The 26,733-nt window shown below is 53.9% G+C and overlaps 2 protein-coding genes across 4 annotated transcripts in view; one reads left to right on the top strand and one right to left on the bottom strand.

The window, feature by feature from the left end:
- The window catches only part of DVL1 (dishevelled segment polarity protein 1), a 79,934-nt gene extending 68,011 nt beyond the window's left edge, over positions 1-11,923 (top strand). The window contains exons 11-16 of one of the 3 annotated variants that reach the window (XM_054175881.1): positions 1,330-1,479; positions 5,618-5,749; positions 7,372-7,539; positions 7,998-8,204; positions 10,323-10,369; positions 11,464-11,579. In XM_054175881.1, coding sequence (XP_054031856.1) covers positions 1,330-1,479; positions 5,618-5,749; positions 7,372-7,539; positions 7,998-8,204; positions 10,323-10,333 — 668 coding nt within the window. In that variant the 3' untranslated portion in view covers positions 10,334-10,369; positions 11,464-11,579. Of the gene's footprint in view, positions 1-1,329; positions 1,480-5,617; positions 5,750-7,371; positions 7,540-7,997; positions 8,205-10,322; positions 10,370-11,463 lie in introns of all 3 variants that reach the window. The other 2 variants (XM_054175880.1, XM_054175879.1) reach the window with 2 other exon arrangements.
- Positions 11,924-20,191: 8,268 nt separating this feature from the next.
- On the bottom strand, positions 20,192-25,488 carry TAS1R3 (taste 1 receptor member 3). The gene is made up of 6 exons (XM_009906863.2): positions 25,310-25,488; positions 24,859-25,159; positions 23,072-23,851; positions 22,302-22,505; positions 21,890-22,010; positions 20,192-21,120 (listed from the first exon to the last, which is right to left on the bottom strand). The coding sequence occupies exons 1-6, from the start codon at positions 25,486-25,488 to the stop codon at positions 20,192-20,194; spliced, it is 2,514 nt and encodes an 837-aa protein (XP_009905165.2).
- Between the last annotated feature and the right edge of the window lie 1,245 nt (positions 25,489-26,733).

Below are 26,733 nucleotides of genomic sequence, written 5' to 3'. Positions count from 1 at the left end.
ACCAGCCCTGAGAGGGTGAGGACAGCGTTGAAATCGATGCAGTAAGCTGGGGCAGGCTCCAGGAGCTCACTCAGTGAAGGCCTTTGGAAAAGCAGCAGGATCCAAAGCAAAATTCCCCCAAATCACAGGATTCAGATGTGCTACAAGCAGAGCTGGTGTGGCAGCCTGCCCTTGGGTCAGGAAGGTGCTTGAATCATTGTCTCTGTTGCAGGCTGAGCTGGGTGCAGTAACATCTGGGCTGTCTTGTGGGAATGCCTAGCAGAAGCAGAGCTCCTTTAGAGAAGTTCTGGGTTTCAGGCAGTGGAACAACAGCCACTATGATGTAGACTATGGGGAAGATGATCTGTGTGGCTCTTCTTGAGGTCTGGGTGTGATTTTCACTCTTCTCTGACACCAGGCTCTCCAAAGGGTCTGTGTATGTCTTGTCTATGTAGTTTGCAAGCCTACTCCAGCCCCACAAAGTGTCATGAGAAGGGAATTCCATGATGCCTGCTCCCTGCAAATACCAAGCTCTGGACTTAGTGTTCTGCTTCACCTGCAGCAGGAGTGGCTGGGTTTGATCCAAGACCCCCAGAAGCAGGGAGAGGTTTCCCCTTCAGCAGGAGCAAAGCATTTGGTAGTCACATCACAGCAAAATCATGGAGTGGTTTGGGCTGGAAATGACCTTAAAGATCAGTCAGTTCCAACCCCCTGTCGTGGGCAGGGACACCTCTTTCTAGTTGCTCAAGACCTCATCCAGCCTGGCTGTGAAGACTTCCAGGCTTGGAGCCTCCACAACTCTGAGAATCCCACTGTCTAGGATAACAGTCAATTTGTCTTCCTGGACTGGTAGCTTCTTCCCTTCAGGGGGAGGCATTTAACTCCTGCTGCAGTTCCAGGGAACAGGGATGGGATAGGATAGGATAGGGTCAGGTAGGGTAGGATAGGATAGGGTAGGGTATGGTAGAATAGGATAGGATGGGATAGAAATAGAATAGAATAGAATTCAATTCACCAGGTTGGAAGAGACCTCTGAGATCATCAAGTCCAACCTCTCACCCAGCACCATCTGATCAACTAAACCATGGCACCAAGCACCCCATCCAGGCTCTTCCTAGACACCTCCAGGGATGGGGACTCCAGCACCTCCCTGAAGGAGTGCCAGGAGTTTCTGGCACAGTTCTGTGGGGGCAGGCAGCTGCTGCTGCTGGCGAGGTGCTTCTCGGGGGGCTGTCTCAGGTGTGCTCTCAGAGCAGCAAGGACTTGCAGTTCCTTTTTTGCCTCTAGGTCGTGGTGTTTGCCGCAGCTCTGATTCCTTCCTCTTTGTCTCCCTCTCTGGTTGCCTTGCAGCTGAACCGGTGAGGCCAATCGACCCCGCGGCGTGGATCTCTCATACCACGGCCATGACGGGAGCGTACCCCCGTTACGGTATGAGCCCCTCCATGAGCATCACCACATCTACCAGCTCCTCACTAACAAGCTCAATTCCCGAGTCGGAAAGTAAGTCACACTGGGGCCAGCGCAGGGCAGGTGCCTTCCGCTCGGGGCCGGCGGCGCAGAGCTGCGCGCAGACCCCGGCCCAGCCGCAAGCGCCGTGAAAGCGACAGCCTCCGCCCGGCCCCCGAGGGCTGCCGCAGGGCTGGGAGCCTTTTGTGGGGAGCGCAGAACCTTTGGCCAAAGGTCAGGAGTTGACACGGTGCCGCTTTTTGTCAGGGTTGGCATTCAGGAAGGAGGTGGCTTCTCCCTTCTCAAGTTACAAGGCAGGCTTCCAGCTTTCTCCCTTCAGACCAGTGAGGTCCTAGCAGGCAGCAGGGGGGGGTCTGCTGCTTGCTTCTACTCCCAGATTGTATGTAGCTCCTGGGATTACTCCTCACCTTATCTGGAAGTGGTGTGGTAGCTCAGTGCCCTTTCCTTGCAGGTGTAGTAGCTCTTTAGGTAGTAGCAGCACCACTGAAGGGGAAACACATCTGCAGCAGAAAGCCAAGTGAAGCACTGCCCCGAGGAGTGCTTTAGCCTGAGATGTGTTTTCAGCCTGGAAAGGTGCTGAGGATTGCTGGGATCAAATGTATCTGCTGATTGCTGTCAAACAAGGGTCTGTTACTCTGCACTCCTCTGGAACCATTCATGTATTGTGTGCCTTGCTATCCAGTGATGTGAGTGGGAAGTGTGCAACACAGCTGCCCTCTCAAGCATACTTTTAAAAATAAAGGTTATTTGGGAGCAGAACCACATCTCTGGAGACAGCTTCTCATTTCTGTGCCAGTGACTGACAGTGTTCCCTTTCCTGAGTGCAAGAAAACATGGAGTACCCCCGACCCTGAGTGTGACCTCTCCTTCCTTCAGCCACTCACCCACCCTGAGCACAGCAGGCAGCACCTCAGGGCCCTAGCTGCAAACAGCAACCTGTCCTCTGCACCTGTTGTGGCAGGGAAGACAAAGTTAAGGAGGAATGGAGGAGGAGAGGGAGAGAGGTGAGGAGAGACTGAGCACTGAACAAAGAGCTCCATGCAACATGAGGCTTGCTAACTTTTCATGTCCTAGTGCAAGGTTCTCTCTTGCAGTTTCTCTGAGGTCAGTGGCACTGGAAGCAAAGGGAATTGCTGTTCTGCAGTGTCTGGCTGTGAAGCTGGGAGCAGGGACTTGTCAGAGCCATCCTAGACAAGCCTGGCTCGTGGCTCCTTGTCTTAAGTGTTGTGAATGTCTGCTGGTTAACTCTGGTGGTAGGGCAAGGCCAGGATGGTGTAACTGGAGAGGGAGCTGCTTCCCTCCTCTCTGACCTGCCTTTTCTCCCCAGCCTCTGGATCAGAAGTGAAGCTCTGACACCTGAAGCATTCACACAGCCACCATCACATCAGTGCTAGTGACTAAAGCAGCTGAGATTTTGGGGCCACCCCCTCATGGGAATCATTCTGTGTTAGCCTTTTATTGCCTCAGGTTCATTTCTTCCAAACCAGGACTCTGCAAACCAAGCCAGGCTGAGGTGTTTCAGAGGAGAATGTTCTCACAGTGCTTTGTGGGTGCTGGACTTGCTGGCCTCAGTCAGTGCAAACTCTGCTCCTCTTTTACTCTGCTGAAGGCAGATTTGTCCAGGCCCTGCTCTGCCACTCCAGGACCCATTCCATAAGGTTATCTTTGAAGTGTTTCAGTGTTTCTTGCTAGTCTTGCTGCTTCAAAATGCAGTCCACAGACATGGTTGGGAAGTTCTCTTTCACTCAGAGGAATTTAGCTTGAGGCTTCAGACTGTTTTTGCTCAATATCATTCAGCCTGAGGTACTGCATAATGTCCTGAGGCTTTTTTTACCTTTGGGTAGATGTTTGTTTCTTGCCTCAAATAAGGCTGCAAGCCAGAGGTGGTATTACATGTGGTAGGACTAGAGCATACACCTCTTGGAGTACCAGGCTCTGCTACTGGGAGAAAAACTACCACTCTGAACCAATAACCAAAGCCTTGAGAGAGAGCTCTGTGATAGACCTGGCTCCCCAGAAAGGAGTTAACTGTCTGTGAGGCTGCTCAAGATTTGCACATAGCTGTGGAGGTGGTGGTCAGGTAGGTCAGGAACTGTGAGTTCAGACCAAAGTGGAGGCATTGGAGATGAATATTAGACCACAGTGGATGCATTTGAGATGAGCATTAGACCATAGTGTATGCATTTGAGATATTAGACCAAAGTGGATGCATATGAGATGAATACTAGACCAAAGTGGATGCATTTGAGATGAATATTAGACCAGAGTGGATGCATTTGAGATGAATATTAGACCAGAGTGGATGCATTTGAGATATTAGACCAGAGTGGATGCATTTGAGATGAGCATTAGACCAGAGTGGATGCATTTGAGATATTAGACCAGAGTGGATGCATTTGAGATGAATATTAGACCAAAGTGGATGCATTTGAGATATCAGACCACAGTGGATGCATTTGAGATGAATATTAGACCAGAGTGGATGCATTTGAGATATTAGACCACAGTGGATGCATTTGAGATGAGCATTAGACCATAGTGGATGCATTTGAGATGAATACTAGACCAAAGTGGATGCATTTGAGATGAATATTAGACCACAGTGGATGCATTTGAGATATTAGACCAGAGTGGATGCATTTGAGATGAGCATTAGACCAGAGTGGATGCATTTGAGATGGCTATTACTGTTCTGCAGCAGAGGTAGAAAACACTGAGGTCATTTGGCCAGCCTTGTTCTTTAGCTACAGATCACAGGTCTCCCAGCAAATACACTTTGTTGCTCCCCAGGTACTTTACTCCAAGGTTGGTTTGTTGTTGGGTTCCCCCCCCCAACCAAACATGTTGCTTTTTGCCACTAACCAAACTAACTGCAAAGCAAAAGCAAAGTGTTAGTGTGTGTGCAAGCATTGCAAGTGCATGCCTGGAGGGGCTGGGATGTTGTCATGCATAAAGCATTGCACGGGGCTGGGGGGGAAGGAGGCATTTCCAGTTTTCATTGTTTCATGCTGCTTGTACCTTTGGTCCCAATGTTGGATGGCTGGAAAAGGACAAAAATCAGTTCCCTTGTGCTTTTTACAAGGTGGGTGATGTGGGAAGCTTGGGAGGAAGGGAGGGAGGAAGGGTTTGTGAATTCCTGATGGAGAAGGGTCTGAAACAAACACAGGACACAGGTGCTCAACATGAAGTTTCTAGGGCTGAGAAGAGGAGGAGGACATCCTAGAGAGGATAATTGAGTTCTGCATAGAACACAAGGAGGCTGGTGGGCTCTTGGACCCCAGACTCACCCCACTGGGCTCTCAGTGTTAGCTGCCACTTTGCCTTTATGTGTAGTAAAGACTTTCTGAAGGACCTAGAGCCCTACAGCAGGCAGCTCAGCTCAGCAGGGTGAAGCTCAGCCCTGTCCTTATGGTTCCAGTATAAAAGTTGATCAGGAAATGCTGAAGCCTCTGAGGAGCCTCAGCTCTGCTCCTAACCATGTGTGAAATACCAGTGGAGCAGTGCCAGCTGCTGAGGCACTGGGGAGCAGTGGGGTTTTGATGTGTGCTGCAAGAAAACTGCAGGCCCAAGCAATGCTGGGGGAGGTGACTTGGAAACTGCCACCACTGGGATCCTGCAGAGGCTTTCCTGGAGGAAGCCTCTGGCCTTCATCCTTCTCTAATTCCAATTCTCCTCAGCTCTGCTGATGGCCAAGTACTACAGGAACAAATGGACACTGAGACATCCTTCCCCATGCAGCCTGGTATGGCTTGCTGACAATGAAGCCCCAAGCTAAAGAACAAGCCAAAAACCCACCTTGTCCTGCAGAGCTCTGCACCACTGGGAGGCTGGGGGCTCTCCATGGCAAACAGAAGTAGAAACCAGTGGTCAGAGAGCTCCTTGGGCTCCCTTTCCAGCACATCTCAGGGCAGTGGGGGTTGAAAGAGTGCAGCGCTGCAGCCAAGACACTGAGGGACTCAGCATCCCAGCGACTCAAGCGGTGGCACTGAGCACTGAAGACCTGATGAATGCTGCAGTTTATGCCCTGGCTGAGGGTGCACTTGGGAACCTTTGTGTCTTCCTTGCAGCCCTAAAGCTGTGCCTTGAAAGGGTTTCATCCAGGCTGGGAGCTGAGAAGTTCTTTGCAGGCTGGGTTCGTTTCAAAGAAGCATTTAACCTTTCTTCCTTTTAGAACTAGAAGAGTCTCCCTTAACTGTGAAGAGTGACATGGCTACAATTGTCAAGGTTATGCAGCTGCCAGACTCAGGCCTTGAGATTCGGGACAGGATGTGGTTAAAAATCACCATCTCCAATGCAGTGATAGGTAAGCAGATCACAGGAGGGCTGGGGCGCAAAACCCAGCAGTGGCTCTTGGGAAGCAGGCTGAAGAAACCACCTCTCTGGGATTTAGTTTTCTTTTCCTGTCTACAACCTCTCTTTTATTCCCTTGACTTGGTACCTAAGTGTGGCAGGAAATCATTAAGGGAGTCCTGTGTCCAGTTCTGGGCCCCTCAGGTTAGGAAAGATGTTGAGATGCTGGAAGGTGTCCAGAGAAGGGCAACAAAGCTGGGGAGGGGTCTGGAGCACAGCCCTGGGAGGAGAGGCTGAGGGAGCTGGGGTTGCTTAGCCTGCAGAAGAGGAGGCTCAGGGGAGACCTTCTTGCTCTCTCCAACTCCCTGAAGCCAGGTGGGAGTTGGTCTCTTCTCCCAGGCAAGCAGCAGCAGAACAAGAGGCCACAGTCTCAAGCTGTGCCAGGGGAGGTTTAGGCTGGATGTTAGGAAGAAGTTCTTCCCAGCAAGAGAGATTGGCCATTGGGATGTGGTGCCCAGGGAGGTGGTGGAGTCCCCATCCCTGGAGGTGTTTAGGAAGAGCCTGGATGGGGTGCTTGGTGCCATGGTTGAGTTGATCAGATGGTGCTGGGTGAGAGGTTGGACTTGATGATCTCTGAGGTCTCTTCCAACCTGGTTAATTAAATTAAATTAAATTCTGTTCTGTTCTATTCTGTTCTGTTCACTCTTCTTTGAGCCTGGGCAGCCCAAAATGGTGTCACAGAGCTGGTCCTTAACCCTCACTTGTTATATTCCAGCTTTTCCACACAGCTGCTTGTGGCTCTAGCAGTCAGCAGGGCCACAATCATTGTCCCTCCAGTTCCAGACAGCCACTCAACCTTCATAAAGCATCTTAATTGCATTGGAAATTGCAACTAGGTCTGCCTTTGCTCCTGAGTGTCCTGTGACCCGAGCTGTGCCAACAGTTAGTCAGTTACTTTTTGCTGAGAAAGGGGTTCAGACAAGGTAGAGTCTCCCTCTTGAGGAAGATGACTCTTCAGTCCCTCCTGTTCTGTAAATCCTTTGCCCTTTTCAGTGCTGCAGCTCAGGAAAGGCTGAGCAGTGTCACCAGGGAATTGGTTTTGGTGTCACTGTTAATGTAGTGATGAAACAGATGCAAGATCCTAGAATCCTAGAATGGTTTGGGTTGGAAGGGAGCTTAAAAATCACCCAGTTCCAACCCCCTGCCATGGGCAGGGACACCTCCCACTAGGCCAAGTTGCTCAAGGCCTCATCCAGCCTGGCCTGAAACGCTTCCAGGGATGAGGCATCCACAGCTTCCCTGGGTGATTCTTTGCTTCAGTGGTGTTTGGTGGTAACTAACCTAGCAGTTAGGCTGAGCTGTGACAGGAGCATGTTGAGCTCATTGCAACAAGACTGCTGCTCTGGGCAGCCTGATCTGGTTGAGGATGCCCCAGCTGACTGCAGAGGGGCTTGGACTGGATGCCCTTCGGAGGTCCCTTCCAACCCAGATCATTCCATGAGTCACATCTGTGTTCTCTCCCTGGCACAGGAGATGTGGTGGGCTGTGTGAGAATCTGAGGACTGAAATAACCACAAGTAAGAGGTCAGTCTGGCTCAGGTCATGCTGTGTCTCCTCTTCCTGTTGTCACTGCAGGAGCAGATGTGGTTGACTGGCTTTACACACACGTGGAAGGCTTCAAAGACCGGCGGGAGGCTAGGAAGTACGCCAGCAGCATGTTGAAACACGGCTACCTCAGGCACACTGTGAACAAAATCACCTTCTCTGAACAGTGCTATTATGTCTTTGGAGACCTCTGTGGCAGTAAGTTCCCCCCTGGGAGGGACAAAGCTGTGTGTGTTGTCTGTTGGGTGCTCCCAGGATGCAGGGAGCAGAGCCCTGCAGGGCAGGTTGGGTGCTCAGAGCATTCCGAGGTCTGCCGAGTGGTTGAATGAGCTCTTCACACAGGGCATTGCACTGAGGCTGAAGAGAGCCTTGCACTGAGGCTGAAGAGAGCAGGGTTTGTTGTCTGGTGGTGCTGCAGATTTCCTGCTTGTCCTCAGTTTCCAGTCTGTGAAATGGGGATGGTTCCTCCCTGACTTCTGGAATCGCTTCCAGCGTGCCTGGGTGCTCGGTGATAAATCTGATGTGTGTGTGTGGGGCCGGGTCCCTCTTGTCCCTCACCACACTAGGTGCTGGGTTAATTGTTAACAGCATTGTTAAAGGGCAGGAATCAGCTGCCAGGGGAGAGCAGAGTCTCAGGCTCCTCTTCTCTTTTCCAGATATGGCTGCACTGAACCTTAACAATGGTTCTAGCGGAGCCTCGGATCAGGATACCCTTGCTCCACTTCCACATCCTGCTGCTCCCTGGCCACTAGGCCAAGGATACCCCTACCAGTATCCTCTGCCCCCTCCATGTTTCCCACCAGCATACCAAGACCCAGGCTTTAGCTATGGCAGTGGCAGTGCAGGGAGCCAGCAAAGTGAAGGTAAGAGGATTCCTTTGGCCTTTCTTTGTCCAGCTGTCATTATCCCCTAACCATCTGCTTGAGTCCCTTTGTGCTGTCTGTGCCTCTCTGTCTTGTGGTTTTCTGTGCTTCCTGCATGGATTTGGTGTGACTGCCCTCAACCAGAACTGTTTGGGGATGGGATGGAGTGGGTTAGCCTTTCAGCTCTGGATTGAAACTGCCAGTCAGCAGGAGACAGCAGAGCAGGACATGCTCTGCACAGTTACCCTGGGGTTCTGTACCTGCCTGCAAAATGCCAGTGGGGGCTAGAGCCAAGCTCCCATGGTGGCCTGGGCATCTTGACTTTTCCTACCCAACAGCACCACACAGTAAACTGCTGCTTAGATGGTGCTGATCAGGCCAATGGTAATGACTCAGTTGTCCAACCTGGTAGAAGAGAGGAACTGTTGCCCCCCTTTTATAGAGGTCAGAGCCACTGCAACCACTTGGTAGTGCTAGAAATGAGAGCATCTCATTGCTGCTGGAGCAGGGATTAGAACCAAGGAGCTCTTGGGCTTTCACTTCAGTGCTCAGTACAAAAGGAAAATCACTCTGTTTGTGTCAGGTGGGCAGCCAGGTGGTTTGCAGGGCTGCAACCCTGCTCATAGGGCTGAAACCTTGCTCCTAGGGCTGCAACCCTGCTCACATGGCTGCAGCCTTCCTCCTAGGGCTGCAACCTTGCTCCTAGGGCTGCAACCTTGCTCCTAGGGCTGCCACCTTGCTCCTAGGGCTGCCACCTTGCTCCTAGGGCTGCCACCTTGCTCCTAGGGCTGCCACCTTGCTCCTAGGGCTGCCACCCTGCTCACAGGGCTGCCACCCTGCTCACAGGGCTGCCACCCTGCTCACAGGGCTGCAACCTTCCTCCTAGGGCTGCCACCCTGCTCACAGGGAGGAGAGTCTCTTCTGTAACAGATAACAGAGAACCAAGACCAAAAAACGCCACCACTGCATGGATTAAACCCCTGACCTCCTCCTTTCCTGCCCTAGCATAGTTCTGTAGTTCCTTGTCAAACCCTGGTGAATCAAAATGAGGCCATTCTGGGGCCATGCAGTTTGGTTGGTTTGGTTTTACCACTTCCAGAGTGAGTTTTGCTTGTGGAAATGGCTGCCAGTAATGGCAGGGTGAGGGTTCTCCCTGGGGTGGGTTTTCTTGGGGGTGCACATCTGGTGACTCTGGTGGAGCTTCTTCCTGTGAGGGTTTGCAAAAGTGCACAGAAGAACTTCCTCACAGGAACTTGCTCACAAGGGTTTTAGCTTTGTTGCTTCCCACCCCACCTCTCCTGCTGGCTTGGACCCTTCTGGAGGAGCTTGGAGAAGGTTGCCCTGGAAAGCCTCTACCAGTTGTCCTCTCCAGAGGTCTCCAAAGTGGCCTCCAGGTGGTTCAGGCCTGAGGAGCAGCCCAAGGCCTCCATGTCCAAAGTGGCTGAAGGACCTTCTGCCACCTTCAAGGCCAGGAGGAGCTCAAGGAGCTTCTGAGGTCCTCTTGCTTGGGCAGGAGGAGGAGGAGGAGAGGTCCTGCTTGGAGCTTGAGGGTTCCTCTGGAAGCTCTCCCAAGAAGTCCTCTCCAGCTTTGGAGGACCTCATGAGGTCAACCTCCCACAGCAGCTGCCCTGAACCTGCCCTGGACTCCCTCAGCCTCACCACAGAGGACCTCTTGAGCTTTCCACCACATGGATCTCAACCTCTTCTCCACCACCTTCAAGGTCCTTTCCACCCAACCCTTCCACCACCTCCTCCTCACCTCCAGGAGGTCCAAGGTGAAAGCTCCTCAGGCAAAAACCAGTGGCTGGGAGGAAGCTCCTGATGGTATCCAGAGGTTTTATTGCTGCAGGCTGATTGTGCTGGAAAGAATGGGATGATTTTTTTTTGGGGGGCTACGTTTTGGCAGCTGGTCCTGGGGACAATAAAAGGGTTAGCCCTCAGCTGCTGGAAGAGGAAAGGTTTGGTGTTTCATCCATGCAGCCAGCCTGCTGAAAGGCACCAAAGGTGTTGGATTCTGGAGGGTGTTCCAGCTCTTTCCTTTGTTCTTCTTTTGGAAACTACACTTCAGTGTTGTTTCTTGCTTTGTAACTGTTATTCCCTTGTTTTGTTCTGAGCAAGCATTAGACTGAAGGATTCATAGAGGAGTGGCTGACTCTAGGGGATTGGTAAGCTTCAAATGCCTCCATGATAACAACAATAAATCCACAGCATGACCATTTAGACTCTTGTGACCCAAATGTTTAGCTGTATATATTTTTATCCCCCACTCCTCCTCCCCTTTTTATTTGTTTGGTTTGGGTTTTTTTTACCCCCTCTCCCTTCCTCCCCCCTCCCACCCCCCCTTAAATTGTCTTGGAAGCTCAACCTGTCCCAATGCACAGCAGCATTTCAGACCTCAGCTCTAGGTTGGGCTGCATGCCTCCAAGACAGGCCAGTCCCTGGCTGCCAAGAAGGCAGCAAGACAAGGCTCAGAAGGACTCTCTGACTGTTCTGTGACAGGATTTAAAGGCATGGGATGGAGAGAGTGCCCCTCAGCACGCCCAGAGGAGAACAGCTGTGCTGCTGGCTGTGCTTAGCTGCAGTGCTAGATGGTTTCTGCCACCTTAGATTAGGCTGCTCTGATGGTAGATGGTTGCTCTGCCATTTCTGCCATGTACCCAGTGTGAAGGGCAGCTGCAGAAAGTCAGATTCTTCTGAGGTAAGAAGTCAGCACTAACCACTTGACCTGAAGTTGAAAAGCATCTCCCCACTGGAACCAGCCAAAGGTCTTGTGCTAACCTCAGGGGATTTGGCCCTGGGTGTGAGGCTGCTCAGCGTGACCAAGGGTGCTAGAGAAGGCAGGCAGCTTCTTCCTGAAGAGATTTTGCTGATAGAAGAGAACAGAGGCAGTAGCCTGCACCTCATTTGCTTGAGGCAAGCCCCAAGTGTCTGCTCCTTCCCTTTGCTCCTCTCTGCAGCCAGCTGGGTGCGGTGGAGCCTTGGGCTTCCAGCCGGTAGTTGCAGACCAGCTGCTGCTCTCCCTGCGAGCTCTGAGGTGTCTCCGTGTACCCGTGCATGGCACAGCCTCCTCGGCTTCCTTCTCCCCACTCTCATTGCTCAACCCCATCAGCCACCAGCACACTCCAGCCCGGTTTGCTCATCCTTGTGGCCGTGCCGACGGTCGTGCCGCGCCCGGATCCGTGGGGTTCGGTGGGAGCCTCCGCGGGGGACGCAGCGGCGCACGGGGGGCCCTAATCCCGCTTTTCTCCCTGGCTTTTAGGAAGCAAAAGCAGCGGCTCGAACCGAAGCACCAGCGAGAACAGCAGGAGGGCTCTTGGCAGGGAGAAGGACCGTAAGTCGGCCGGCAGCGGCAGCGAGTCGGAGCACACCGCCCGCAGCGGCGGCGGCGGCGGCGGCGGGGGGCGGCGGGAGCGACCCTGCAGCCAACTCAGCCACCGGAGCCACGGCTCCGCCACCGCCCACAGCGAGAGGAGCCACCACAGCCATCATTCTTACGGGCCTCCGGGAGTGCCACCCCTCTACAACCTCCCCAAACTGGGCTCCAAAGTCTACGGGACGAGCGGACCCCCTGGAGGGCCCCCGGTGAGGGAACTGAGCTCGGTGCCTCCGGAGCTGACGGGCAGCCGGCAGTCCTTCCAGAAGGCTATGGGCAACCCTTGCGAATTCTTTGTTGACATCATGTGAGGAGAGGAAGTGCCTTCAAGACTCTGCTTGGGGAAGGGCTGGGCGGGGAGGGGGGTGGGGAGGGGATCGATGGTTGTTTGGGTGTTGTTTTTCCCCGGGGCGGGGGGGGGAGGGGTGGGCAACTCGGCGAACGCTACAGAGAAGAAACTTGGCTGCCTCGCACCTTCACACCTTGCTGGTTTGCAATCGCCTCGCAGGAAGATCGATACAGCACAACAAAAAAACTACAGCCCCACACACGGAGAGGAAATAAATCCAACCCAACCCCCCCCCCCACCCCCAAAAAAAAGGAACAAAAAAACCTCCCTAACGAAACAAAAAGAATTCTCCTGGGATTGTGAAGCATCAGCACATTTCCTTCAACCTTTTCATTGCCTTCCTTCCCTCTCCCCACCCCCACCCCCCCACACACCTTCTTGGTTTTGGGTTGTGACTGGCTTTGGTACTCGTGGCACCTCCTTCAGTGCACAGCTAGTGTGAGCTTTCTGGGGGCTGATTCAAGGACTCTTTTGTTTCACCTGACTTCTAAATTTCCAGGAATGCATAGTAGCACTTTTGGGGGGGTGGGGGGTGGGGGGGTTATTTGATTTTTATTTTCCCCACTTTCCCCCTTGCCTTTTTTGTTCTTCTCCTCCAAGGAAGAAATGACTGTTGGCTGGTATCTGGGATACTGCCTGTGGAATGCTGCTCCTTGGATGCATCAGTCGGCACTCAGCAGACCCCCTGCAAGTGTAAGGACAGCTCCTGCTTGGGAAGGAGCAGGCTCAAAGCAATTCCCAGCAGAAGGCAAGGCCGTGGCTCCCTTCTGCTGCTGCCTAGGGTGAAGAAATCTTTCTCCCTTCTCTTTCTCCCTTCTCTTTCTCCCTTCTCTTTCCCCCTTCTCTTTCCCCCTTCTCTTTCCCCCTTCTCTTTCCCCCTTCTCTTTCCCCCTTCTCTTTCCCCCTTCTCTTTCCCCCTTCTCTTTCCCCCTTCTCTTTCCCCCTTCTCTTTCCCCCTTCTCTTTCCCCCTTCTCTTTCCCCCTTCTCTTTCCCCCTTCTCTTTCCCCCTTCTCTTTCCCCCTTCTCTTTCCCCCTTCTCTTTCCCCCTTCTCTTTCCCCCTTCTCTTTCCCCCTTCTCTTTCCCCCTTCTCTTTCCCCCTTCTCTTTCCCCCTTCTCTTTCCCCCTTCTCTTTCCCCCTTCTCTTTCCCCCTTCTCTTTCCCCCTTCTCTTTCCCCCTTCTCTTTCCCCCTTCTCTTTCCCCCTTCTCTTTCCCCCTTCTCTTTCCCCCTTCTCTTTCCCCCTTCTCTTTCCCCCTTCTCTTTCCCCCTTCTCTTTCCCCCTTCTCTTTCCCCCTTCTCTTTCCCCCTTCTCTTTCCCCCTTCTCTTTCCCCCTTCTCTTTCCCCCTTCTCTTTCCCCCTTCTCTTTCCCCCTTCTCTTTCCCCCTTCTCTTTCCCCCTTCTCTTTCCCCCTTCTCTTTCTTCTCCCTTCTCCTCTCTTCCCTCCTTTCCTTTATTTTGGTGTGTTTTAAGGTATTACTCTGACAAGGGAGTGGTGGAGTCTTGCTGCTGTATGTGTTCATTGTGCAGAACGTTGCAAGTTACTGCATTTCCTGTCCCCATGGCGAGGTTGTGTAGCTGCAGGTCTGCTCCTGGGCATTTCAAGTCACACCCTGCTGCTGAGGGATGTGTCTGGTTCTTCTGCTTCTAACACCCTCCCTTGCTTAAAAGTTGCTTCCACAGGACAATTGCTGCTGCACAGCTCTGCCAGTGTAGCTGCAGGGTCTCCCTTCTGCAGGGGATGTGCACCCCTGGGTAAATCCTGCTCCCACTGGCACGTGGCTGTTCATCTGGCTCACCTCTTGTTCCATGCTTTATTTCTGAGCAGGATCTTCCCTACTCTTTTTTATTTGGCAATAGAAACCTGGAGATGTCTGATCCCAACTGCAGTGTTACCTGAGGGGGTGTGTTCTGAACACAGATGAGGACTGGCTAGGTGGGGGAGGGGGGCTGAGAGCAGTACATAAATGGGACAATGAATGAATCTTTACACCTGAGGCAGAGCAAGACCTGGGCTAAAGCTCCTGCTGGGGAGCTTTGACTGAAGCAGCTGCTGTTGTCTATCCCCAAGGTTTCATTACTGTGTGTTTTGCACTCTAAGGCTATGGATGCTTGCTAAAGCACATTCAGGAACCTTCCCTGAGGTTTGAGAGAAGCTTTTGTGAGGTACCTGAATGAAGGCATGGTGAGAGCACAGCCACACTCTGTTCTGCTGGCTCATTTAATGGGCAGTAAGTGCTAAGCTGCAGTCACTTAGTGGCATTTGACCACGGGGCCGTGCCTCAAGTGAAATCCTCTCTTGTGAGATGCCTGCTTCTGGCAGGCTGTAGGACAGGTGCTTTAAAACCAGTCTTTGCTGTATGTAAATATTCTCTTCCCTGGTGAAAAAAGAAGCTTCTTTTTGTTGTGTTCCATGCTTTATGGGTAGTGTGAGTGTCCAATAGCAATGGCAAAAGAGATCATGGTCTTTCTAGCTGCCTGGACTTTCACCTTCCTTGGCCACCCTGGGAAATGGTCCCATTCTGTGTGCTCATTCTGAGAGGTTTCTCACTCCTTTTCCTCCTGCAGACCTGTGGCTGAACAGATCCCCTGCTAGAGAAGCTCAGAGTAGCATTTTCAGCTGTCTGTGTGGATGGGAGATGGAAGCCTCAGAAGGGAGCTGGGTATCTGGGGAGCAAGCTGTGTGTCTCTCAGACTGGGTCCTCCACTTGCTGGGCTTCTAAACTAGCTGAGTGCTTTGGGAGAGTTTTCTTGACCCAGAGCCTCCCCAAAAGGCTACAGGAGGTTTGTGAAAGCAATGCCTTCACTGTCCCCCATCTGCTGGGCTTGCTGAGACTGCAGAGAACAGCACTACCTAAAGCCTCACTGCACACCAGTAGCCTTCCTTTCCCTTTCCTCCTCCTAGCAGCGCAGCAAAGATGCTAACAAAACTCAGCCAGCTGTTTGAGAAGGTTGACATTCAAGGCCATGAAATAAGTCAGGGTAAGAGAATTCTTTCTGCTGTGCCTCCAGGAGACCCTGCTGAGGAGCCTGTGACTTCACTGACAATCACCTGTGCTTCTGCTTTTCAATCCACTTCGTTTTCCCTGCTCTCCTTTCTAGGACAGGTTTTTTTTACCCCTGGCTCACTTTGTCTGAGGGCAGAACTCACAGAGCTGGAGGGGAGAAAAAAAAGGCATTTGAATGAGAGATTTCCATAAGGGATTAGAAGCTGAGGGCTGAGCTTTCACCCAGGGAAGAAATGTGTTTGAATTGCCTTTTGTCTTCTCAAGAGCTGCAGTTTACACACCTGGGGGCTGGGGCTTTGTGGGGTTTGTTTTGGTCTTGTTGTTATGCTGTTAGCAGAAACTGTTCTGTGTCTTGCTGGTCTTTGCTGCTATGTTGAAAGGACTGTGTTAGATACTTGTGTGTTTGTGGATAGCTCTGGAGTGAGGCTGACGGCCCCAGAACAGGAGTGTGGGGGGGGGAAAGGATTACTCTGCTGAGGAAATCAGGCTGCTAAAGCCAGCTTCACCCACAGACAGGCTTCCATTCCAGGCTGGTAGGGAGTGCTCTGAATGGCCTGTACAGCCACGTGGAGCCTGCTGTTGACAGAGAGCAGCAGGAGAATGTAGATGCCCCTTCTGTGAGCAGTGCAATACAGGATGGCCACTGGGGGTGAAACAGAAGCTTGATCCTCACCTTGTGGCACGCAGGGGAGAGGCTGCGTGGAGTGAGTGGAAAGCTAGGCCTGGAACGTTGCTAGCTCTTGGTTTTGAGAGGTGAGTGAAGACAGCAGAGCTCCCAGGTCCCATCCCTGCCTCTCAGTGCATGTGCATGTCTCTGCACCGAGGGGGCTGAGGGCCTGACCTGCAAGTGTCTCCCGCTGGGGGCAGTGCCTCCTGTGGAGCAAAGTGCCACCCGTGCCCACGAAGCTCCTCGCAGTAGGGAGGTCTGTGCCAGGTGGATGGAAGGATGGAGGCTGGAGTCCTGCAGAACTGTCTGTCCCTCTCACCAGGGCCTGCAGTCTCTCTGTGATCTAATGTCAAGTAACTGGCCCTGAAGGCCCCTGACTACAAGGAGAAGCTCTGGGTTTGCTGCCTTAGGGCATGGAAACAGCCTGGTAACAGCAGCCTCACGCAGCTGCCATCTCTGTGGTGGAAGTGAGAGCCCTCAGCACCTGCCTGGGCTCTGCAGCTGAGCTGAGTGCTCCTGCAGACCTGCCCACAGCTTGGAAGGAGGACTAAGAGGTATGTTGGGGAAGATCATGTGGTGAGAAACCAGTGTGGGATGACATCTCCTCTCCAAAGGAGGCCGTATCAGTAGGGGTGATGCACCCCCACCCTCCAGGTTGACTCCAAGGAGCAAAATGTTGTGGCAAATAAGTCTTAAAAGCACTGCTATTGTCTTTTACCTCCTGCTTTTCAAAGGTAACAGTCCCCTGGACACTTGACCCAAAGGTATATTGGATGGCAAGCAATGATGCACAGACATTGACTTTTGCTCTCCTCTCTGTTCCCTCCACGTGGGGCGAGCCCCCACCTCGAGACCTGACAGCTCATGAGTGGATGTCATTGGGTTGTTGTTTGGGTTGGGTTTGGGTTTGGTTGGCATTTGGGATTGTGATGAGATGGAGTTCAAGTTACTCATTCTAATCAAGTGATTAGAAACAGAGGGGGGGAAAGAAAAAAGAGACCTGTAAAGAATTTTCTGTACAGTAGAGGAACAAAGTTACATGGATTTAAAGAATGAAATCCTTCCCCACCCACCCCTCTCCCCTCAGGCTCTCACCTGTCCTAGAATTGGTTCTACTCAAAGAGTGACCTCTTACTAGCATGGACTGCACTGTTCCTGTTAAATGTCTATTGCATAATTGAATTATTTCCTTCTCTCTCTCTCTCTCTCTTTTGTTTTTGTAGATATTGTATTAAAACCCAAGTGTCTGTATAGTTAATATATAGCTGCTTATGTGTAAATGCTATTTTAAACACTAAAAAGCTTTTAATTTTATGTGATAACCCCAGTGGGTGGCTTCAGTTCTTTGCACTTCCTCCATCAGCTTGTTTTTGGCTCTGGCCAGCCTGATCTAGTGTGGGATGTCCCTGCTCGTGGCAAGGGGGTTGGAACTGGATGATCCTTGGGGGTCCCTTCCAACCCTGACTGATTCTGTGATACTGTGATCCAGGAAGGGGGAGAGCTTGGTTGCAGCTCTTCTTTCCACACTGGGCTTCTCAGTTTAAGAAGGACACTGAGAGACTGGAAGGTGTCCAGAGAAGGGCAACAAAGCTGGGGAGGGGTCTGGGAGGAGAGGGTGAGGGAGCTGGGGTTGCTTAGCCTGCAGAAGAGGAGGCTCAGGGGAGACCTTCTTGCTGTCTCCAACTCCCTGAAGGGAGGTTGGAGCCAGGTGGGGGTTGGTCTCTTCTCCCAGGCAAACAGCACCTGAACAAGAGGACACAGTCTCAAGCTGTGCCAGGGGAGGTTCAGGCTGGATGTTAGGAAGAAGTTCTTCCCAGCAAGAGAGATTGGCCACTGGAATGTGCTGCCCAGGGAGGTGGTGGAGTCCCCATCCCTGGAGGTGTTCAAGAGGGGCTTGGATGTGGCACTTGGAGCCATGGTTTAGCTGTCAGGAGGTGTTGGGTGACAGCTTGGACTTGGTGATCTCTGAGGTCTTCTCTAACCTTATTGATTCTGTGAATTTCAGCCTCTGGGCAGGAGGAGGTAGTTTAGGAGCTGCAGATGATAGCAGCTGGGAGCTGCATGGGGTTTATGATGCTTTAGAAGTGCTTCCAGTCCAGTGTGTGCCAGGGACCCTGCCAAGGCTCATTGCCAAGCTGAGTCACAGATGATGGGGGTGCAGGGGCTGGACCCCTCCCTGCAGGCTACTGCCACCTGACTGGACACAAGACCTTTCCATTCCTCACAGGTGCTGCAGCTCTGAGCTACTGACCAACACTCTGAGGCAGAAGTTCTGCTGTCCCCTTCAGCTGCTCTACCTCTTAATGATTGAGCTTCTCCCTCCCTCAGCATGGCAGGAGTAGGGACACAGGGAGGCTGAAGCCAGTTTGTGAAGCAAAGGACACAGGGAGGCTGAAGCCAGTTTGTGAAGCAAAGGACACAGGGAGGCTGAAGCCAGTTTGTGAAGCAAAGGACACAGGGAGGCTGAAGCCAGTTTGTGAAGCAAAGGACAGCTGGAGGATAGATGTTACAGGCATGAGCTGGAGCAGGTTTTGCTGCCTGCAGACCTAGGAGATGATTCTGCTGGCAGAACCCATCAGTGTTCCAAGTGAATATTCCCTCTTCCTGCACACCAACTCCAGCAGGCACAAGCTGGGATCATTAGGACACCATGCTGCAGACTAACTGGTAAGCCTTAAACCATGCTCTGTTTGTCATGCAAGCTAAGGAGTCCCAGCCCAGGTCTGAGTGCTGCATGGACAGAGGACAGCCACAGCTCTGAACCTGAGGCAGGTTCTCACCTGTGAGCTGGTAGAGATGAAGCAGCAAAGGGAGAGACACAGCTATTTTGGGGCAGCTATTACAAATGGAGGCACTTTTTGCTGTGGCTTTGGGTAGAGTGATTTGCACAGCTCCTCATTTCCCTCTGTCCTCTCCTCATGTCCTTTGCAAGCATGCTAATGACTCACAAATGAGATTCTGCTTGCAGGGTTCCCCACTTGCTCCCTGTCAAAGCTGTATTTGTGGGCATAGGATGCACGATGGTCTGAGGCAGCACTTCCCAGGGAGGTGGATATTAAATGGTCCCCATTTTGGGTGTGCTCTGGCAGCCTTTGGCTCCAGCTGGACTCCAGCTGGCCAAGTGTCAATTGCCTGCAGGTGACTGGAACTGCCTGGCCAATTTCCTCACCTGTTTCTCCCTTCCTCCATTTCCTCCCCCTCTGCCCTGTGCTCCTAAAAGCAGAGGAGGAAGCACTCTGGGAAGGCTCCAGCTCTGCTGCCAGAAAGCAGCAGTGGAGGTGAATTGGATTTGGGTTGGTTTTTTCCTTCTCTGTTTCTGGAATGATGCTCAAAAGTTGCTTAATGCTTCTCTGCTCTGAAGTCCCAGCACTGAGGTGAGGAATACTGCTGAGGTCCTCATGAAGACTCTGCTGCAGACTCCAAGGACTCCCAGGTTAGATTTCTGCTCTTTTTTAATCACACTGAGAGCTCTCAGAGAAGAGAGGTCACCTGAGATGTATGAACACAGGGCAGAGATACTTCTTACTCCTCTTACTTTGTCCCCTTTGCTGGGTGTCCCTCTGGGTAAGGGACTTCTGTCTGCTGATCTTGGCCTGGCTTTGGAGAGGGGAGGAACTTTGTGCTGTGGCTTTGGGTAGAGTGATTTGCACAGCTCTTCCATTTCCCTCTATCCTGTCCCCATGTCCTTTGCAAGCATGCTAATGACTCACAAATGAGGTAAAATGTGCATGGCAAACATCCTCTCTGTGGCCTGCCTACAGCTGCCTTTGCATATCAGAAGGGGTTCCACAGGTTCTGGGAAGCATTAGGAAGTGAGAGAGTTGATTGGTGGCTGGGGTTTTCTTCCCCATAGAAAACATTTATTTAACAGAAACTGAACTCTTGACTTTGGGAAGTGGAGGGTTTGGGTTATGACTGACACCAGGGCTGGTGGCAGTGGAGCTCTCTGGGGGCTGGGGCTGGTGCCAGAACTGATTCACAGCTGTATCTCTGGAGTAGCTCTCTGGTAGTTCCCCCTTTTCATCTATTAGTTGTCTCCACAGCAAAGTGGTCTGGGTGAGTCTTCAGCCTCAGATTGCCAAACCTGAGAGGTTTGCATGGAGTGTTAGTGCTGGAGGCTGTTTGCTGAGCTGAGCCTGCTGCTGGTGGGTGGTGGAACAGGTGGTTGGCTGTGGAGCTGATGGGCCCTGCTCTGCTGGGGCGTTGGAGCTCGTGGAGCAGAGCCCTGTGGTTTTGCAGCTTAAAATTCCTGCTCCTGGTGCTCAGCCTGCTGGAGAGGCCGTGCTTCACAGGAGGGTTAGGGGTGGAAGGGACCTCAAGGATCAGCCAGTTCCATGGGCAGGGACACCTCACACCACGGCAGGTTGCTCACAGCCACCTCCAGCCTGGCTGCAAACACCTCCAGGGCTGAGGCTTCCACCACCTCCCTGGGCAACCTGTGCCAGGCTCTCACCACCCTCCTGGGGAACAACTTCTTTTTCCTGTGGTGATTGTGTCTGGGGTCATAGCCTAGAGAGTCACTATGGACAGAATGATCTCCTTCAAATACAGGCAGCTTGTGCTGGGGAGCAGGGGACAGTGGAGCTGTGGTTTATTGCCTGGCCGAGTCGTCCTCTGGCTCCTCTTTGATGGAGTACTGGCAGTAATCCTCTGTGTTCAGGTCAGGCTTAAGCAAGATGATGTAGCACTTGGGGATGTAGTAGGTCCCCAAGATGCCCAGGCTGGTTGTCAGAATGGTGCAGATCTGAGTAACAGACCTGAGGACCGACTTCAGGGTGGCAAAGAAGGCCAGGAAGAAGATGCAGGTGACGAAGTAGATGAGGGTGGCAAACGTGATGCCCCTGGCCATGTTGTACTTCTTCCCGTGGCTCTGCACCATGAAGGTGCCCAGGAGGCAGATGAAGGCCAGGCAGACATTGCAGCCATGCAGCAGGACAAAGGCTCCCCAGGACCGCGTGTGGCACACCAGCAGGACCTCCCTGGGCAGCGACCTGTAGTCGGGCAGCAGGGAGTCGGGGCCCAGGAGCAGGTAGCAGCAGCACAAGGAGCACTCGGCGAGGAGGCACAGGGCGACGAGCAGCCAGGCCCTCCGCCTCACCCAGCGCAGGAGCCTGGGGGCACAGCCAGGGAACTCTGTCACCAGGGTGATCTCCAGGGACTTGGCAAAGAAGGTAGAGAAGCATCCGGTGAGGCTCAGGGCGTGCAGCACCTGCTGGGCCGTGCAGAGGCGGTCGCTGGGCTCCCCCACGTAGAGGCAGCAGCTGAGGCACAGCAGCACCAGCGCCAGCAGCGCGAAGAGGCTCAGCCTGCCCCCGGAAGCCTGCACGAGGGGGGTCTGCAGGTGCCTCAGGAAGAGCAGAGCTATCAGGCAGGTGAGGGCCGTGGTGATGGCCATCAGGGTCAGCAAGGCAAGGGCGAGGGGCTCGTTCCACCGGAGGTACCTGTGGCCGCGCTCGTAGCACCGCGTGCTGCGGGCTGGCGACCACTGCCGCTGCAGGCAGGGGGTGCAGGTGGAGCTCTCTGCAGGGACAGGAATGGCTTGGGTTAGAAGGGCCTCAAAGCTCATCCAGTTCCAACACCCTTCACTAGCCCAGGCTGCTCAGGGCCTCATACAACCTGACCTTGAACACCTCCAGGGAGGGAGCGTCCCCAGCCTCCCCGGGGCAGCCTGTTCCAGTGGCTCAGAAGCAGCTGGTGGCCACCTGGCAGCGGAGTGCTGCTGCTGCCCTGCTGCAGGCAGTCCCTGGGGCAGGGTCACTCATGAGTTAAGGAGCTGCTTTGGGTGCTGCTTTCCCCCTTCCAAAGTGTATTTGCTCTCCAAAGCTTTTGACAGTTCCATCACTTCTCCTCCCCTTTACTTCTCCCCCCTCCCCCCAAGAGGATCCACATCTTTCTTGGCTTCATTTCCCTTCCCCAGGCAACCCACCAGCTCCCCAAAGATTCCAGCACTTCATTGCATGCCTCTCTTCCTCCTGTGACCCCAGAAGGTTATCATACCCTTCTCTCCTACCTCTTGAGATAAAACCTATGCATGGTCCTTATGCATGTTCTGTGGGACCAGCAGAGGAGGGCCCCCCAGGGGAGATCTGGAAGGTGCCCAGAGAAGGGCAGTGAGGCTGGGGAGGGGTCTAGAGCACAGCCCTGGGAGGAGAGGCTGAGGGAGCTGGGGTTGCTTAGCCTGGAGAAGAGGAGGCTCAGGGGACTGGTTGGTCCCAGTTCTCTCTGTCTCTTCAACCAGTAGCCAGGTGTAATACAGAGAGTTAAAGCCACTCAGTTTCCCAGGCCTCACCTTTTCTGCTCCAGAAGGTGTTCTCTGGGCAGTCTGTGCAGTCATAGCAGCAGAGGTGGAATCCTTTGATTTCTCTGAACTGTCCTGGCTCACAGTGCCTCAAGCACTCTGATGTAGGCTCCTAGACAGAAGCAGTGATGAAAGTCAGGCAAAAGTCTTTCAGGAGAAGCAGCACACCACCAAAGCAATGAGAAGAGATCAGCTGGGCTGGGCTGGGATCTTAAACAGTGCTGGGAATAGCCCTTTGTGGTTTGGCCCAGGGGAGATGGATCACCAGTTTGGGGAGGAGCAAACTGGCTCCCAGACAAATCTTGTAGAGGCAGTGTGCTGGCTAGGAGCTGCTCAGGAGCAGTCCTGGTGTGACAAAGCTTCCTTCCCTCTGTGGCTCTCTATGCTTTAGACCACTCTTTACCTTTTGATCTGCAGTGTGAAAGTGGATCAGAGAGCTGTTGATGTCCAGGGACCCCTCATAGTCCCCCACAGGCAGGTATGTGAGGCTGTTGTTGTTCCAGGACCAGAAGATGAGCTTGTAGCCTGTGTGTGTGCCATGGGATTGATCAAACCTGAAGCTCTGCCCATTCACCTGGAATGGGAAGGTGTTCATGAAGTGCAGCAGCTGAGGAGAAAGGGACAGGCACAGGAGTTACTGCTGCAGCTGGTGCTCCTGCTTGGAGGGTGACAGTGCAGTAAGCTGACTTCAGTCCCTTCTGTGGGCTAAGACTGGGACTAGCACCTCTGACTGTGCTCTTAACTGCTCACTTGTGCCAAGCACAAGCAGTGGGAACAGGAGTGCAGCTCTGGAGAAGGTCCTGGGGAAAGGAGGGTCTGCAGCCCAGGAGAGGAGGGAGGAGGAGGAGGGGGTCCTGCAGCCCAGGAGAGGAGGAGAGGGTCTGCAGCCCCAGGCAGCAGCAGAGAAGGTGCAGTGTGTTGGTGAAGGGTCTGACTGGCTGAGGGAATGGCCAAGGCTGCATCACCACCGGGACAGGAGCCCGGTGAAGTGCTGAAGGTCAGGCTAGATGGGGCTCTGAGCAAGCTGGTCCATTGGAGATGTCCCTGCTGGCTGCAGGGAGGTTGGGCTGGGCGAGCTCTGGAGGTGCCTTTGGAGGGTCCCTCGCTCCCTGTCTGCACCCAGCTCCGACGGACAGAGAATTGCTGTGTGTGTGTGTCCTGGCCCCGACTCACCTGCCAAGGTCTGATGGGTGCTGTGGGACAGGCTTGGTGGGTGCAGCCCAGAGCCCTGTGCAGGGCATGAGCCACGCTGTAGACAGCCATGTGCACTGGCTGGACCTGAGAGAGGCTCAGCGTGGGCCAGATGTCCCCCAGCGAGACGCGGTCGCAGGGCGGGCAGCGCGCGTGCGGCGCGGCCGAGCCCAGCTGCTGGGCGGCTTCTCTGGACTCCTGGCAAAAGTCCTCCTGCTGAACAGAGGTGAAGAGGTCAGTGACATATTCCTGGAAGCCAGGGACTGTGCCTGTTTTCATGATAAAGCCTAGGACCGTCCCGATGCTCTGCACGTTTGGGACGGAGGCGGCCGTGTCGGACAGGACCCAGGCTTCGGTGCCAATCCAGACTTTCTTGCTCAGTCCCATCCGGATGCTGTGCCTCAGCAGGGCCTGGGCTGGCTTGTTGTAGGCAAAGAGGATGATGATGTTGACCTTGGTCTTGTTGATGGCTGCAATGGTGTCTTCCAGGTGGGCTGTGGCTTCGGGGTCGGTGAGGTCTGTGGGGATCAGCCCCTCGAAGGCGATGCAGATGCTGTGGTCCCCGGCCATGCCGGAGAACTGCACCTGGGCTCCGCGCCCGTACTCGTCGTCGCTTCCAATGGTGGCAATCCAGTTCCAGCCAAACCTGTTCACCAGCTGCACCACAGCCTCCACCAGGCTCTTGTCGCTGGGCACGGTGCGGTAGAAGGAAGGATACAGCTCGGGGTCGCTGAGCTGCTCGCTGCTGCCGCCATAGCTGACCTGCCGCGGGGAGGAGGAGGGAGGAAGGCAGGGAGGGAGGGAAGCTGGGGAAGTGTTCACAGCCCAGACCCTTCCCAACCTTCTTGGCTCAGTCTAGGTGCACTGGATTTGCCAGAACACTGGGTCAGGGTGGTGGGGAGGCAGAGCCCCTCTGAAGGGACGCATCCAGCAGGGCTGCATTTAGCCAGACAGCCAAGGGCTGGCCACACAGTGCCTCTGGCAGCACTCTCCCATGGGCCTGTGGCCTTCCACTGCTGTCTGTGTCCATCAGCATGGCCCCAGGCCTCATTAGAGAAGGTCAGTGAAGCTGGTGAAGGGTCTAGGGCACAAGTGTTGTGAGGAGGAGCTGAGGGAACTGAGGTTGTTCAGTCTGGAGAAGAGGAGGGTGAGGGGAGACCTCATGGCTCTCCACAGCTACCTGAAAGGAGGCTGGAGCCAGGAACAAGCAACAGCATGAGTGGAAATGGCCTCAAGTTGCTCCAGGGGAGGTTTAGGCTGGAGGTTAGGAGCAGTTTCTTTGCTGCAAGAGTGGTCAGGGATTGGAACAGGCTGCCCAGGGAGGTGGTGGAGTCCCCATCCCTGGAGGTGTTCAGGAGATGTGTGGACATGGCAGTCTGGGGTATGGTTCAAAGGTCAAGTCCAAGCTGTCACCCAACACCTCCTGACTACTAAACCATGGCACCAAGTGCCACATCCAGTCCCCTCTTGAACACCTCCAGGGATGGGGACTCCACCACCTCCCTGGGCAGCACATCCCAGTGGCCAACCTCTCTTGCTGGGAAGAATTTCTTCCTAGCATCCAGCCTGAACCTCCCCTGGCACAGCTTGAGACTGTGTCCTCTTGTTCTGCTGCTGCTTGCCTGGGAGAAGAGCCCAACCCCCACCTGGCTGCAGCCTCCTTTCAGGGGGTTGTAGAGAGCAAGAAGGTCTCCCCTGAGCCTCCTCTTCTGCAGGCTAAGCAGCCCCAGCTCCCTCAGTGAGGCCTCGTGGCTCTGCAGAGGGTTTACCTGAGGGATCAGGAAGAAGCTGAAGAGCTTGGCTGTGGCCAGGCAGAGGTCTGACTTGTGCGGCCCGATGACGGCGGTCACCCGGGGCTGGTAGTGGCTGTAGTTGCAGTGCAGCTCGATGCCCCTGCTGCCCTTGCGGGTCAGGAAGAGCAGGCTGGGCTGCAGGGCCACCAGGGGCTCCAGGCAGGTGTCGTACATGTCATAGCCCAGCCTCACCCCGGGCAGGAGGGAGGAGGAGTTGTTGATCTCCTCGATGGCAAACTTCATGGCGAGAGCCCAGATCAGCCCGTCGGCAAACAGCCTGCAACAGCAGGCAGGGGGTGAGGTGGCTGCAGCTAGCTGACCTCTGAGGTCCTTTCCAAGCCAAGCCATCCTGATCTGGTGACTTCTCTCTCTCTCTCCCCCCCAGCCCAGACTCCACCTGAGCTCCTGGAGCCCCCATTCCCCTTACCTTTCACACCCAAGCAGGCTGGGCTCTGCTCGTGCCGTCAGGTTGGTGGTGTCCATCCCAAAAGGGAACAAACCTCCTAGGATGTAGTCCCCAGGCCTGCTGAACTGGGCTGACAGGCAGCTGGGCTCAGGGGCTGCTGCCCAGCCCCAGGCCAGGCACAGCAGCAGGGCAGGGACCATGTGGTGCCTCTCGCAGGAAGCGCTTGGAGGCAGTCTGCAGGTGGCTGTGGGGAGGCAGCACAGGGCTGTGGCTGTGGGGAGGCAGCACAGGGCTGGGGCTGCAGGCTCAGCAGCTCTGGGCAGGCTCTTTAAGTACAACTGGGGGAGAGGGAAATAATGGAGGGGGAGGATTTGGTTAGCAAAATGCATCCTCTGTGCTCAGTGGGCAGTAGTCAAATGCCCAGCAGCACCCATGGGGTTGCAAACCACTGACCTAATCCTGCTTTCCTCTACACCAGGAGTAGCCTTCCCCTTCTGCAGTGACTTAGCCATTGCCCCAGCTCTGGGAATGGCTGTGGGACAGGAGGTAAAATCCAGTGCCCCACCCTCATTTGGATTTGTCTTTTGCCTTCACCCCAGCCAAAGAAGCAGCAGCATCACTGCTGACACGTCTTGGCACAAATGTCTCCATGTCTGTGTCCCTCATCATGGCTCCAGGCCTCATCAGAGAAGGGCAGTGAAACTGGTGAAGGGTCTAGGGCACAAGTGTTGTGAGGAGGAGCTGAGGGAACTGAGGTTGTTCAGTCTGGAGAAGAGGAGGGTGAGGGGAGACCTCATGGCTCTCCACAGCTACCTGAAAGGAGGCTGGAGCCAGGTCTCTTTTCTTAAGGAACAAGCAACAGCATGAGTGGAAATGGCCTCAAGTTGCTCCAGGGGAGGTTTGTGTGCCCCTGTTCAGTTAGGTGCCCCTGTTCAGTTAGGTGCCCCTGTTCAGTTAGGTGCCCCTGTTCTGTCTTCAGAGTGGATCTGTGAGGTTTCTGGCATGGGGAACAGATCTGAGTGCAGCTGATTTTCCCAATGAGCTTCAGAGTGAAGTGCTGAGCAGCCTGAGCTAAAGGGCAGTGGTAGGAGCCTGGCACAGCAGTGATCTGTATTGGTTTTGCTTCAAATTCAAGGTCACAACAGAGGGAGAACCAAATCTTCCTTGGTGCCTCACAGGGACTTGCCTGGAGCAGGCCATTCCTACAGTGTGAGGTGGGTGAGGGATCACTTGGCTCTACTGCTGCTTGCAGGGAGTTGTTAAGTGGCTGAGCTATGAGAACTTCAGCTGAAGAGCTCTGGCTTAGGCCCCAGTGCTGCAGTGGGATGCTTCAGGGGGTGCCAGGGTTTGCATTTCCTCTTCTGTCAGGCTGGCATTTCAGCCAGCAGGATCAGTCTGAGCTGGGGAGTTCCATTTCCTGCATTCTGTTGGCTCACTCTGTATTT

This window comes from Dryobates pubescens, chromosome 33, assembly GCF_014839835.1.
Source record: "Dryobates pubescens isolate bDryPub1 chromosome 33, bDryPub1.pri, whole genome shotgun sequence".
Taxonomy (NCBI): domain Eukaryota; kingdom Metazoa; phylum Chordata; class Aves; order Piciformes; family Picidae; genus Dryobates; species Dryobates pubescens.
The sequence above is the reverse complement of the archived record's forward strand: the minus strand, read 5'-3'. Positions and strand labels throughout refer to the sequence as shown.